Source organism: Gavialis gangeticus, unplaced genomic scaffold (assembly GCF_001723915.1).
Source record: "Gavialis gangeticus isolate Ggan-Ray unplaced genomic scaffold, GavGan_comp1, whole genome shotgun sequence".
In the NCBI taxonomy this organism is placed as follows: domain Eukaryota; kingdom Metazoa; phylum Chordata; order Crocodylia; family Gavialidae; genus Gavialis; species Gavialis gangeticus.
Window position 1 is genome coordinate 3,141,266 of NW_017728983.1, and position 14,787 is coordinate 3,156,052.

Below are 14,787 nucleotides of genomic sequence, written 5' to 3' on the forward strand. Positions count from 1 at the left end.
CCCTTTCCCATCCCCATCAAATGAGAGATGTCATGCCATCGAGGTTGGAGACTGACTCATCTGTACTCTCATAGATTGGACACTGTTCAGTATCTTCTTCTGGTGTCCAGCCAAAGTCACCCCTATTCTCAGGAGATCTCTGAAAAAAAAAAAAGCCAACAGACAGTTCAGTTCACTTTAGATGTCTTCTATTGTGTACTCCTTGATAAGTGTCAGGAATACTTGTCCTAGATGTGTTATTTTGTTCTTTCATGTCACTAGTGGAATAGCAATATAAACGGTTTCCATCCTAATCTAAAACAATGAACCTGAATTTGCCGTCTGATAAACAAAGAAGATATAAGTGTCACTGAAGATGGGCATGGATAAATCATAATGGACAAAAAGAGTGACCTGAATGTTTGCTCTGAATTCAAACCAAACCTATCTTGAAGTTCAAAAGAAGTTCGTTCAGCTGTGCTTGTTTCTCTTCAACTTTCTTGCAGTTCTCCATTCTCTGATTTGGCTTGAAATAGCCGCTCCCCAAAGAAAGGCTCTTCTTATATTGTTTCTGATCCCACCTCAACCAAGAAACAATGAAAACCGCAAGGGACTGCTAGATTCTTACTCCCATGGAAGTCAATTAGTCTGTCTTCGGTAGGGATAGGATCAGCATCTAGGTGAAAGAACAGTGTGCTCTACTTACTCTGATGTCATCTGGGCAACGAGCTGGAGGGAGGTGAAGCCAGCAGTCAGGAAGTTGTCTCTGTACTGGCTCATTTTAATGGCGCTTAACCAATCTTCTACTGAGGTAAAGGCAGTGAAATCTGGGATGGAGCGGTCTAGCAGTGGCTGAGAAGGCCTGGAACACACATGAAAGGAGCCGAGGTCAGGCAGCATCAGCACTGACTGGAAACACAAGGTTAATGGATGCTGTAGACCAAAAACAAGGCCAAAACCAGCCATCTAGTAAATAGAAATGGGGAAACACTGGCCTGCCACCCTTTAAAATAGCACAGTATACTGATCAAGGTACACAATAAAACCTACCATATAAACAGTATTAAAAATACAGCCAGCCTGTGACTAGTAACTGCACTTGTTTTATGTCTATTAAAAATGCACTTACACCAGGGCCCAGCATAGGTTCACAATCATAACAAAAATCCCTCTATTTTAGACCACTGCCAAAAATCTGACATGCAAAGTTTTTGCCTATCCCCCTCCTTCACCCAAGACCCCAAGAAGACAGAGAGACATGTAAATGGGATCTGACCAGCACTGATGAGAATGCATTGGCTAGAGTGGCCACTAGCTTCTACAGTGCCTGGTGCATGGGTGGACTACAAATCCTTTAATAGTACAGTGGTATCAGAGCAATCTTGACAGGTCCTCCGAGATACTTTGTAACATTAAACAAAAGCTTCAGTCTTTAGAAGCTGCTAAAAGTGGCCCCTGGATGTTAATCTATGATAAAGGTAGGATTTTGGAAGCTTTACAACACACCTGTCTAAACATCTGTTTCAATGAGTCAATGGGAATAAAAGCCTTTCATGAAGGGGGCAGAAATGTACCTTGGGACTGCTGGCTCGTTATACCATCCTACAGTATCTTATCGTTACTATACCTGAGTACTGCAGCTTCAGTTTATCCTGCATCTAGCAAATTTATGAACAGCTATTTGCCCTCTACCATGTTTTTAATATAAAACACATCCACCCTTTAATAGTCACTGGGTGCATCTAAACCTCTGCATTTATTGTGCAATAACCAAAATTATCACGAAGTATGGGCACGCATGTACATGTGCATACCTGTACTACGCAGTCAATACAGTGATTTGTGCCAACTTGAGCATAAATTTGATATCTGCATCATGCAGGTATCAAATTTACACCCGGTTAGTTACTGAGCAGTAATGCATGTGTAGATGCCTCACTGCGCAGTAACACTGTGTGTGTGGACTGACTTGGGACTAATTTTAGACCCAAGTCTGTCCACACACATTGTTAATGTGTTTTAATGCCTGCATGTGTAGACATCGGCCTATTCCTGCTTACTGCACAGTAACTTATTGTGCAGTAAATTTAAGCTGGCATAAATGCGCATGTAGACATGCCCACTGTTCAGCAGTGTTTGCGCGTCTTTGTACGCCTTACTGTCTGACAAATGGCTGTTACCTGCACAATGTCCTTACTTGCATGAGTCACTGGCGTCTTCACTGTCTCTCGTTATTCTAATGTTTAAAGGGTTCCATTGATCCACGTGGAGAGCAGAAACCATGCTGCATGGCTTTATCAAGGAGCCCCCACACAGGCCAAAAACTGCTTATCAATTTATTCGGCTGGTAGTGACGTATAGCAAATATGTGTGCAGAAATCTTGATGGATTTGTGAGTGATTGGTGAACAGAAAATGAAAAGCAGTGCTCAATGGATAATTTATTTCCAATTAACAACCAGTGATGCTAAGTTAATGAATTCCCAAACTCCAAAAATGAATTCTCCATAGGATTTCCCATTGCCTGTACAGTGCCTCAGTGCTTTGAGACTCACACAGCGGTGATGGTAGCCACAGTTTTGAGGCTTGCCGGGTTGCGGATCATTTTATCGAGGGTGTTGACTATTTCAGTGAAGCGGGGTCGGGTGTTGCGGTCTTTTTGCCAGCAGTCTAGCATAAGCTGGTGCAATGCAGCTGGGCAGTCCATAGGAGGTGGTAGCCGGTAATCTTGCTCAATTGCATTGATTACCTGCAGGAAGAATAAATGAGAAAAACAAGCGACACCTAGAGGGAGAGAGTTCAGAGGGCTCTTGACAGGACAAAGACCCAAACCATCCCCTATCTCATTTGTCATAACACTAATGGCAAGAGTTCCCAAATCTGCTGGGCCAAATTTCCTGGTGGTGCCAGTGGTTGCATTGCTACTGATTTCATTAGAGCTCCAGCTGTTTTACATTAGCAGTGATCTGGTCCCATGCCACAGCAAAGAGAAGTGTGTTCAAGGAGCAAGGTCTTCAGAGAAAGGTGGCTCCCCACAGTGCCCTGGCATATCTGCTACAGCTGCCTGTGCTGGCATGAATACCCTAAACACAAGAGAATATAGGGAAGGAATTGTCTCTGCCATCTCCTCTGGCAGAAGCAGAATCAGCGTGAGAAGTGAACATACTATGTACGCTAATGATGTGGGCCCAGGAAAGTTAAAACCAGCCCACGTGACTGCTAGCAAAGGGAGCAGAGGAGGTGTTCCTCGCTCTAATGGAACCAGGGCACTGAGAGGTTAATTTGAGCTCAGATGCTTCAGGAGCATTGTATCTCCTCTCTGTGGAGAGCTGCCACTCTCATTATCTCTGCCGATAGCATCGAAGTACAGTAGTTGAACTACGAATTCTTTCTCCCTGGCTCACAAAACCTCTGAATGTTTTCAAAGGCCTTCCAGGTTCCTGAAGTCCAATTACTAGCCTGCTGGCTTTTCTTCCCAATTTCTCTTCTTCGAGCCTTTCATTTGGAAGGTCTTTTTCATCTTGAAAACCGGCTAGTGCTACAGAGGTTCCAAATAGCGGAGGCTGAGTCTGGAGTAGCTGGGAGCTCACACCTGACAGCTAGAGTCTCTGTACTAGTCTCTGCACTGCTGTCTGGAGAGGCATTTCAGCCACGTGTAAAGCTTCTTTTCAAAACTGCCAGGGTTAGCAATGGGGATATCTCAAGCAGTGAACGGATGTCTCATTTGACCTAAGACTGGCTGCCCTGAGGCTTCAGTCAGGTCAAAACAGTGACACCACCATTTCCACACATTGCCCTTCCAAAGTATTTCTGCACCCTTGCTAGCAGGTGGTGGCTGAGAGCACACAGCCTAACAGGCTTATCCCTGGAATGGACTGCAACAACCGTACACATGTACAACACAAAGTCCCGGAGAAACAATGTTAGTACATTTTATCTGACATACTTCAGAGGGGCTTGAAGCAGGACAGTGGATGTGTACACTTGGATGATCCCAGGATAAAAGGCTTTGTTCTAGGACAAATGCGATGTCTGTTCACAGCCTAGGTGAACACCTCATACACTTAGGTTCAGGGGCTGCATACTGTTTCACCTTCACATAGCTTTAACTCATAGCCAGAAACATGTTCTATTCCCCCGTTCTATTTCCCCTCCATTCCTCTCCTGCCCTTCCCTGCCAAAAAAACCCCATGGGGTATGGAGTTTATGGGCTCTGAGAAGAAAATAAGAAACAAAAAACAAACCCCTGATCTCCTCCCCAACTCTCTTCTAGCTGCTGAATAGTGAAGAGAAAAAACTTCCTCTCCCGCATCTTCTGGCGCTACAAATGGAAAGGTCTTGGCTATGGACTGATCCAAGCTGGCTACACATAGGCCAGATGTGCACTGGTTCCATCCCAGCTGGAGCTGAGTGGGCTGTGTCATTCTTGAAGATGATTCCTACTGGGAGAGGCTGGCAATGGCATGAAGTAGCAACTCTTTCCCTAGCCCCAGATACAGAAACACACAAGGACAGTTACTTTTCCTTGAGCCTGGAGCTCAGAACACTCACATCTTGGTTGGACATGTCCCAGTACGGCCTCTCTCCAAATGACATCACTTCCCACATGACGATGCCATAACTCCACACGTCGCTGGCAGAGGTGAACTTGCGGTAGGCAATGGCCTCTGGGGCTGTCCACCTTACTGGGATCTTCCCACCCTTGGGAACAAGGAAAAGTAGGTTAAGCACTGGAACGTCTAACATCCCTTGGGCTACAAGTAATCAGGAATTATCCAGATCTGCTGCTACTCCTCTCTCCATCTATAAAGCAACTGTCCACACCTCTTTGTGCTATATAATAATTGAATATATAAAGCGGAAGTAAAATACTAACTTAAAGCAGCATGACTGGCTCTATTAATGATTTTTTTTAAGTCTACATCCATAACCAAAGGCCATTCCAAGTCCATCAGACCAGGATTGCTATGAGCTCTATCTGGACACCTTTGACTCTCCAGCCTGAATGACCAGGTACCTATTTACAGATGGAGGCAGCATGAGTTCAAAGCAGTGCTCAAACTCACACCTCTGGAGTTGTAGTAAGAAGCCTTATCCACACCCAACACAAGTATAATAAAGGAACACAAGTAAGAGCCCCCTTTTCACCACCATTAAACCTTCACTCCTACCTGTGAAGTCAAAACCCAAGACAATAGGCAGCTCCATAGCATGTCCTTACAGCTAACACATACATCCATTTGGTGGATGTAGGCAGGTAAAGCATCCTAGAGTAAGAGGGACTTCCACCATACAACAAGCTCCCTCTCATTTCCAGCAAGGGAGTTCCCCAGTTTGAGAGGCTCAGTGTTCACGGTAGCATGGCCTACAGAGAAGGGCCTTCTCTGAGACAACCAGCTTCCAAACTGTAGAACTGAACAGGTCCCAGTCAGCACTCCTAAGATGAAGCTCTGAAGCACTCCTGTCATGTGCTCTCTCTGCAAAATCTCATGACAAGCAGGTTGCCTATCATGCAGCAACTTCAGCTTCTAACTAGATTTGAGCTGTCACCCTGCTACACTGCAGCCCTGGACACTGTCTACCAGGTGTAGCTTGGGGGTGGAACACCACCTAAACATAAGGTCAGATGCTAAAAGCACCGCTCCTTCACCTCCCTCTTTCATTAGCTGCCAACCTTACATTCCGCAGCATGACACAGATTGCAGTTTAGTGATACACTAAGTGTCTGTGTGAGGTGAAGCCAATGGAATCGAAGCTAAATATCTTGTTCCCGTGCATTTAAGGTAGTATTCCTGCTTCATCTGCTTTGCCCGGTATAACAGGGATCTACTCCACCTGAGCCATAGCAGCTGATTCCACCTCCCAGTTCTACCTGTGTCTCTAGTATATGGCAACATCGTTCCACTCCCATGCCCCTTCAGTGGCTGCCAAAGGGATGAAGGTGCCTCAGGGTGATGCCCAAATAAGGACCTGCAGGGCAGGCTGGGAAAAGTTTGCCTGAAAGACAATATAACACCCAGAGCCAAATATAGAGCCAAGAGCCCCAACCAGGTCCTGAAAATAGCCCCTCACTAAGATGACTGCTGCTACTGATTACAAGGAATGTGCATGTGTGTCTGAAAGCAGAGGGAGGGAGTGGGGAGGGAAGGAATTGGTCAATATTTATGGAGCACATTGTAGAAAATAATTGACAACAAGTACACATACAGATGGCAGCCAGATTCAATATTTACCATGCTGTTGTCTTCTCTAAGGATTGAAAATTAGAAAGTGTCAATACAATTATTTGTTAAACGGGAATGCAGGTGAAGAGGACTAAGAAGGCCACATCCGTCTGAAAAGAATTCCTTTAATTTGTCTCCATCTTATTCTTTTCCTTTAGCTGTATGGATTCCTTCTCAGATATTCTATTATAATTTTATAGCCAGGAAGGTCTAGTCACATAAAAATATCAGCTAGAATTTATATAGTAATATTTTCATCCCACAAGATCCCTGTGTGCTGCACAGTTCAAATAACAGACCAAGACATCAATTATACACAAGCCTTGCTTTATTCACTACTGTAATGCACTCACCTGTCGCACTGCACTTAGTAATGAAGCCTATATGTTGGAAGGACAGGAAATGAGGGATCCAATGATAGCAAAAGGCATTACGGTCAGAATGCAAGTACTTGATCTGGAGTTGGGCTAGCAAGTTAGGTTATCACCCCTTATCTTACATGAGCACTCTAACATTTTTCAGAACCTTGTCTGAACAACGTCAGCTTCAGCAGCCCCATGTCCTTTAGCAGGCATTGCTTTCAAAATGATTCAGGACTTTCTACTGTCTATCACAATTAGTAATAGACAAGTAGATTCTCACCTTATAGACAAACCAAAGTAGATATACATTTGTAGCACAAGCTTTCATCAGCTGAAGCTCACTTTATCACATGCTGTGAGCTTCAGCTCACAAAAGCTTTTGCTATATATACATATCTACTTTGATATTTGTATAAGATGAAAATCTACCCTGCCTTCTACTTGACTTCATACTAACATGGCAAAATACATCTCTTTACAATGAAGACCAGTGAATTATGATGGTATAAGTGAGATCAGAATGAAATTCTCAGAGTAAAGCAGATATCTCATGAATTATCCTCCCATTTCTATTTCTGAGAGGTCGTCCATGAGAGTCTTGAGTCAGCCTGACCCTACTTATCTCATGGGATCCAAGACCATCACAACCTCAAGAGAAGTAGCTGCCAGCCCTCACCTCCAACACTTGTTTCACAGTATTATCTGTCCTAAAACTAGACACTATTATACCAGCATGGATCTAGAGCAGGGGTGGGCAATTATTTCGGGCAGAGGGCCACTTACCAAGTTTTGACAAGCTGTCAAGGGCCGCATTTCCCTCTCCGGCGCAGGGAAGCAGGAACAGCCCCACAGTCCCAGGCCAGAAGCCTCTGCTAAGCAGGGGCTTCTGGTTGGGGAGGCAGGGCGGGAGGGGGGCACTTGCTACTGGGTCCTGTTGCCGGCTTCCCCTGGATCCTACTGCCCCTGTCTCATGTCCTCTTTGACAGGCAGCCAGGAGAAAATAAATATTAACTTTCTAAATTTTTTAGGGGCCCCAGGGGATGGATAGAATGGCCTGGCAGGCTGGATCTGGCCCCTGGGCCATATTTTGCCCACCTCTGATCTAGAGCAATGGCAATGAACTCACTGGAATGACCCAGATTTGTTCCCACATGACAGATCAGTATCAGGGCTGTCCTTCATTTGCAAGCAATAAGGCAGAATGAGGTACCTCCTTTGTTTATTTTCTCGTCCACTCTGATGAAGACAAAGGCATGAAGGGCATGAGTCCATATGCGCTTCAGCTTGGGGAAATTTATATTAGTGCTAACGTAAGTGACAAATGTACCTAACTGCTGGGAGAGCAGGCCGGACCAGCCTTTGCATTGCCAGTGATTTCTTGTAGCACAAACTGTTTCCTGGAGCAAAAGGGTTAAACCTCATTCTGCAAACCTGCACTCATAATATTAATGTCATACTTTCCCATGAATGCTAATGAACGTAGGCGTGTGTGTTTAAAAGGGTTCCGCATTTCCTACAGAGAATCTGGAGGTGCTCTCAGTTCCCAGAGCCTGAAATCAGACGTCAAAGGCTGGCATCAACAGCTGCCTCGCTGATCCTCCTTGCATGTAAAGTAGAAACCTCAGCCTTCAGAGTTCTACCCTGAGTGACGCTTCCACACCCTGAGCTGCTTTGCATGGCTAAGCACGAACATTTCCCTGTCTGCAGGTCCCTTCCCCTGAGGAAGATGGCAGGGAAAGGGCGAGGGGTGATGGGGCTGCCCTTGGCACCGGAATGACAGCTTGCCATTAATAGCACTTGCCTCTGATGAGGATATGCAGGTACTTTCATCAATCAGCTTTAAATTAAAACTTCATTTAATTGAAGATTTATGCAGGCATGATTCCTGCAGTTCAGTCCACGATTTGAAATATGCCCCTCAGAGCCAGCAATTCCAGACACGACAACAAAAGGGGATGGAGCAGTCCGTGCTGCTGGAACGGTCTGCAGGAATCAGCTCTCATACAGTTGGCTTGATTGAATATAGGGACGTTCTGGTGACATCACAATCATTTCCATAGCAATGCACTCCAGTGTCCCAATCAGGATATTAGGAGCCGAATTCCTTGCTACCGTGAACTAATGTGCTGGCAGAGGATTTCAACCTACAGTTTCAGCTGGGACATTAAACAGAACTGAAGAGTTCTCAAAGCAGCAACAATCCTGATTTCATACAAGTGACACTGAGCAATAACGGAAATAACAGAAGGTAACCAGAGAAATACTGGACCTGATTCACCACTGCCTTCGACCTTGCCTGATCATTTACACCATGGCAAAATGGGTATAAAACATTATACGATCAAAATGGTAACACAATACACCCACTCTGCAAAGATGCAATAAGTGTGAGAGCAAAAAATGCAAGCCAGTGAAAACTCAGACTTGCCATCCTCCTTGTTCAGGGTATTCAGACACTGTCCAGTGTAATGTAACAACATTTCTAACCCAAACTTAGACTGAGAAGCAAAGTAAATTTCAGCTCAAAGGGCATTCTTTTTTAGAAACTTATTATCTCTTTATCACACCTTCTTATGCATCGTGTAACACTAGCATTATTATTGGAACTCTAATTTACTGGAAATATATTTCCCTATATATGGAATCTCTCATATAGGCTTGAAATCTTTTTGGAAAAAGTATACAGGGTCTTCTTCCACTTCAGTGTATGTTTGAATAACTTTCATTAAATGTGATAGGTGCACTATTCTCAAGCCCTAAATTGAAGATATATCCAAATCCTATCATCCTTCACCTCAGAACATCATCTCCACTGCTGCAATAAAACATATAGGATACATCAAACCACCCCCAGGAAGGTTCTCCTCTCCTTTTCCTGCTAATGATTTGAAATGATAAAGTTGTGTTACAAATCATGGGTAATTTCTTAATACACCCAGTGAATGTGTCTACACATGCATTTATGCCAGTTTAAATTTACTGCAAAGTAATTTACTGTGCAGTAAGTAGGAATAGGCCAGTGTCGACATATGCAGTCATTACAGTGCATTAAAGTTGTGTGGATTGACTTGGAACTAAAATTAATCCCAAGTCAGTCCGCACACACACAGTGTTACTGCACAGTAAGGCATCTACACGTGCATTACTGCACAGTAACTAATCAGGCGTAAATTTGATACTTGCATGATACAGATATCAAATTTATGCTCAAGCTGGCATAGGTCACCATATTTGCTGTGCAGTATGGGCATGCACATGTAAATGTGCACCTGTACTACTCAGTAATTGTGTTTACTGCTTAGTAAATGTGCATGTGTAAATGCACCCAATATGAAAGCTTCCTCTCTGTGGGGAGGAAAGGTCAGGACTTTGTTTCATATCAAGTTATAAAAAAAGAACCTCTAATTCCATCCACATTCTCCCCAGTAGACCCAGGGCCAGAACATTACCTGTTGCAAACAGTCAAGGCTACATGGAAGACCTGCCTCATAATTTTGTTTGTGACCTCATAATTCATTTTCCTGGCAAGAGTGATGGTGTCACATTCAGGGGAATCTGACTTCAATGGGGAAACAGGAGCATATGAACTGTCAGGAAGCAATGATCCTGTTTTCATGTAAATGACTGAGGTAATAGCTAAAAATAATGGAAAAGGAAGGGGAATACAGAAAATGTATGATATTTACTCTAGGCAGAATTGTTTCAGAAACTGTTCAGCACAATTGTTTTCTTTAGCGTTCCATGAAGTGTCAGCTGCTCTGTAAAGATGGATAGCAAAAATTCTATTTGAATAACTACAAATAGAGAAATTAACTGCCAGGTTGTTTTTCCTGCCTTTTCCCCAGAGCTAAAAACCTGCTGTGGGAGGCAGAGTGATGTAATTGCAGGCAGAGCATCATTTCCCAGCTGCTGGGAAGGCCTATTATGGCTTAAATTAAATATAAACACAGATGAGATAATCCATTTTATCTCTAAAGGTGGGAAAGGCCACTTCATGCCTTTCCCCAGAAGCGAGTGTTGGGCACTTTAGCAAAAATGGCATTCTTTGCTTAATAGGCCACAATCTACGTGTTCTTCCAGATAGCACTCCCATGTCAGCCCAGAGGAGCAGGACAAGGACCAGGCCCTAGCCAGCTCCCCATGTATGTTAATCAGCACTGACTGCAGTGAGCTACATGGTAAGGAGCATCAGTTTACCCAGATGAGGTTCTGCTTTCTGTAATGCTGCCTTTATTTACTTCAGTTTGACACAGCCCACAAGGTGCTTGCCTTACAGGGCTTCCTGCCACAAATTACATTACATGCTATCATTCAGGCTCCTAGCATCAAACTCACCCTCCTGCTCAGATTATCAACAATCCTTCTATTCAACAAATCATACTCCCACTGCCCAGTGTCCCCACTCCCTACACAAACATAGGAAAGAGAGCTGGTCTTTGAAGCATGACCAGGATATTAGTAAATCCAGGCTCTAATGGTCCAAGAAGAGAAGTGAATAGGGGTAGAAAGTGGAGAGTATCAACCTTTTCAGCAGCTCCCTATTGATTGAGCCAAGGGAGCTCCAGCTTTAGTATCACCACTAGTCACAGCCATGGGGCACAAGAAGAGAGAAGTTGTCTCTCAAAGACCTAGGTCCCAAACCATCTGAGTCTTTAAGGTCAGAAACATCCCTCTGCATTCCACCTGGACACTAGCAAACCAGGGCAGCTCACTAGTCACACAGTCCCGTCCCCATCGGTCAGCTCCCTTCTGGCGTCTGCCTGCAGTTTGTTGTATCTAAGAATCAGAAAGCAGGGTGCAGAAGGAAAACCGAGAAGAAACTGATTTTCAGAGGTTTTGGTGTAATGTCCCATCGCCACTTTTTGAGCCTACACACACATTTTATCACTGATTTGAGATTTGATACAGTTTGGGCCAAAACGTCAGGGCACTGCTCAAGCAAACACTGAGTCTTTTTACTTCTTTAATAATAAAAGAAAAAGCCTCCGAATTTTACATTTTATATTGCACTTATTGATCAATAGGACATGACCTGTTTTGTTATAGCTCCAACATCCTCAATCCTTTTTCAGTGCTGCCAGTAAAAACTCTCTTCATTTTTACTCTTTAAAGACTTTACTGGTCACACTTTACATTATTAAGTTTTAAGTGGTTTACAACAGGTTAAGGAATAACTATTAGGTGTTTTAATAAATGATCAATCAACTGTTATTGATTGTAGAGTCCATCAGGTCAACAGCTTGCTTGTAGCCAAGTCTTATAACCATCTATAACATCAATCGATGAACTTCTAATTATCTATTGTTCATGCTGCAGCTGCACACATCTACGATAATCTAACAATCTAAAAATCACTTATTTGCTTTTTACTATCTAAACGTAAATGGAATCTGAGGGTAAGGTGCAACTCATTTACTTTATTCTTTCTAACTATGACAATCATTGTTTCGTTACCTCTGCCACCATTTTGACAAAGTCAAACGATAGCTGGACACCCACTTTGGGATGACAGATTCACCACAGAAGAAAGTCTGGAGTGACTTGGGGTTCTGTTATTTCCGAGGCTGCCAGTAGCAAGAGAAAAGCTTTAATCTACAAATAGATGAGGCAGGAGACAATGGCAGAGTGAAGAAGCCCTGGGATTATCTATGAATGAGTTAATTAAACAAGAGAACAGTGACTGGGGAATAGCGGTGCTTGGATTAGACTTGTCTCTTTAATTAATGCCTGGAACAAATTTCCTACAGAGAAAGATAGATCAGGATTGGAGCATTACTGTAGCTTCAGTTGTAATACCTTCTATGTGCAATCAGACCTTTTGTTTCCCCTGAAGTCCCCCCTCCCAGATCTCCACTGCATGGCTACTTCCCCCATGCTCATTTAATGGAAGAGAGAGAAAATGTCATCTGAAAACTAGCCATGAGCAAAGAGGAATTTGAAAGACATAACATAGAAAAGACAGCAAGGAAAAATTAATGGGAAGGAGAAAAAAAGAAGAGGGAAAAGAGAATGGTGGGGAAAAAAGGACTGAGAAAAGAGAAGGGAGGCACACAAAGCAAAAGAAAACAGTTCTTCTCCTTCCAAAGCGTGTTTCTCAATCAATAACATGTGAAGGGAAAGGGGTGAGAAACGGCCAGATTCACATAGACATTTGCATAGTCAAAGATGCAGACAGGCGACTTCTTCATTTAGATGCTCTTGTAAATGCCACTAGACACCAATCTGCACCTTGAGGCACCTACAAATGTTTGCAAATCTGGCGCACAGAGGTGACTGCCAATGAATATTAACCTCTCCAATCATTTCACTCCATCACACTTAGCTAGGACACTGCTCTGTAGCAAACCTGAGTGCAACAAGAGGGACAAACTCCACAGCAGCCCTCAGGCCAGGATTTAAAGGAGCCTGGCACAAGAAGAAGAAATGAGATCCTTTTGACTCTCTCTCCCACCCCTATATCCACACATTCATTTCTGCTATTTCTATGGGTCTTGTGCTCGTTGTCAATGTTTCCTGTAGGGCCCAGCCTTAATGAACTGTTTCCAGAAGTGGAAAATGCTCCAGGAAAGAATTATTTTTTTCACAGAAGTAAATATTAGCTGAAGAAGGGGAATGTTTCCAGCTTTTTGTTTTCATGAAGAATATTTCCATAGCTCTGAGCAGGACACAAGTTACAAATGGCTTGGAGATGGTTTATGTTGAAAGGCACTAGGGGAGTATAACTCCAGTTGCTGGTGTTATGAGAGAGATGGGAGTGGGAGGCCTCACAGCAACTCCACCCTCAGCCAGAGAGTCTGGGATTTATCTATGAGGAGGATACAAGGAGGGGGGAAGGTACATACCAAGGAGCTGGTGTACGTTGGGTCAGAGGTGTCATCTTGCAGGTAGCGTGAGAGGCCAAAGTCAGATACTTTGCACACCAGGTTACTATTGACCAGGATGTTCCTGGCAGCAAGGTCCCGGTGCACGTAATTCATCTCTGCAAGGTACTTCATGCCAGCAGCGATCCCTCTGAGCATCCCCACTAGCTGGATTACTGTGAACTGCCCATCATTTTGCTGCAGTTACAAAGAGCAAGAACCATAATTAGCATGATCCCTTTATGGACAGGCCCAATAAACAGCTCTCTACAAGCAGAGTGTGGTCTGGTGCCTGGGACTTGCACTAGGAGACCCGAGTTCCAATTCCGGTTTTGCCACTGACGTGCTACGTAGTCATGAGCAAGTCACTATTCCTCCACACTGTTATATTCCTTCGCACTGCTAACGGAGACCACAGCCTCTCTACAGCAAGGCCTTTCCTATTTAGATAGCTATCAGGCCTAGCACAAGAGAGCCTGAATTTGGCTGAGGCCTCAAGGTGTTACATGGGTACCAACAGGGCTCTTATTCATTCATCCTGTGAATCCAATTTTTTGGTGAATCTAGTAGGAAATAAGCCAGCAAGTTGTTTTTTTAACTAACTTAGGGAGAAGATATTTTTCACAGCCTGGCTCCATTTCTGGGTTTTACTTTCCCAAGATTGAAAATCTCTCCTGGGCTCCAAATTATCTTATTTTCCTCTCTTCTTTCAATTCTTTTCCCCCTCCAAATAAAAACAGCTGAACATATATTTTGGTGGCCTGTCCTATGAATGAAACAAAACAGGACAATTTCCTTATGCCCCCAACCCACACGTCTAGGTTAGGCTGGTGCTAAAGGAAGTGCCACACTGACTCCCCATCAATAGTACAAAGCTAAAAGTTTCCCAGGAGAAAATATTACCAGTTTTACCACATGACAATCTGGCTACCTTGGTGGTGAGTGGATTGCGCCTTCATGACACAAGCCAGTTTTGAGCACCGTGTAGATTGGGCAGAAAGGACAGGATAAATACTTCTCTGCTCATAGGCTGATTCAGATGTGGGAATCTGTATCTCCAACTCTACCCTACCCGATTTGGGTGTGAGGATGTCAGCAATGGCAAGGAACAATTTATCTTCTCAGCAAGACACTGAGAGTGAAATTGCTCCTCATGCCTAGAGAGAGGTCCAAGGATTTCCTTACCTGTCTCTGCCTCCCCAACTCCTTTAACACACCCGCATAAGGGTTAGGAACAGTCCTGTTTCATTACTTGGCTTTGGTCTCTGCACAGAGTGGAAATGATGACCTACTTTGCTCTCTTTCCACGCAGCTGATGCACCAATTAGCGATGCTATTTTTACATCAAGGCTGAAATTAGACT

The 14,787-nt window shown here is 43.8% G+C and overlaps 1 protein-coding gene across 4 annotated transcripts in view; it reads right to left on the reverse strand.

The window, feature by feature from the left end:
• Window positions 1-14,787, reverse strand: part of EPHB1 (EPH receptor B1) — a 463,546-nt gene that overhangs the window by 57,834 nt on the left and 390,925 nt on the right. For 3 of the 4 annotated variants that reach the window (XM_019512860.1, XM_019512884.1, XM_019512876.1), the window contains 4 exons: window positions 13,407-13,622; window positions 4,530-4,679; window positions 2,534-2,727; window positions 686-841 (listed from right to left, as the gene is read on the reverse strand). In XM_019512860.1, the coding sequence (XP_019368405.1) occupies window positions 686-841; window positions 2,534-2,727; window positions 4,530-4,679; window positions 13,407-13,622 (716 nt within the window). Of the gene's footprint in view, window positions 140-685; window positions 842-2,533; window positions 2,728-4,529; window positions 4,680-13,406; window positions 13,623-14,787 lie in introns of all 4 variants that reach the window. The other variant, XM_019512868.1, reaches the window with a different exon arrangement.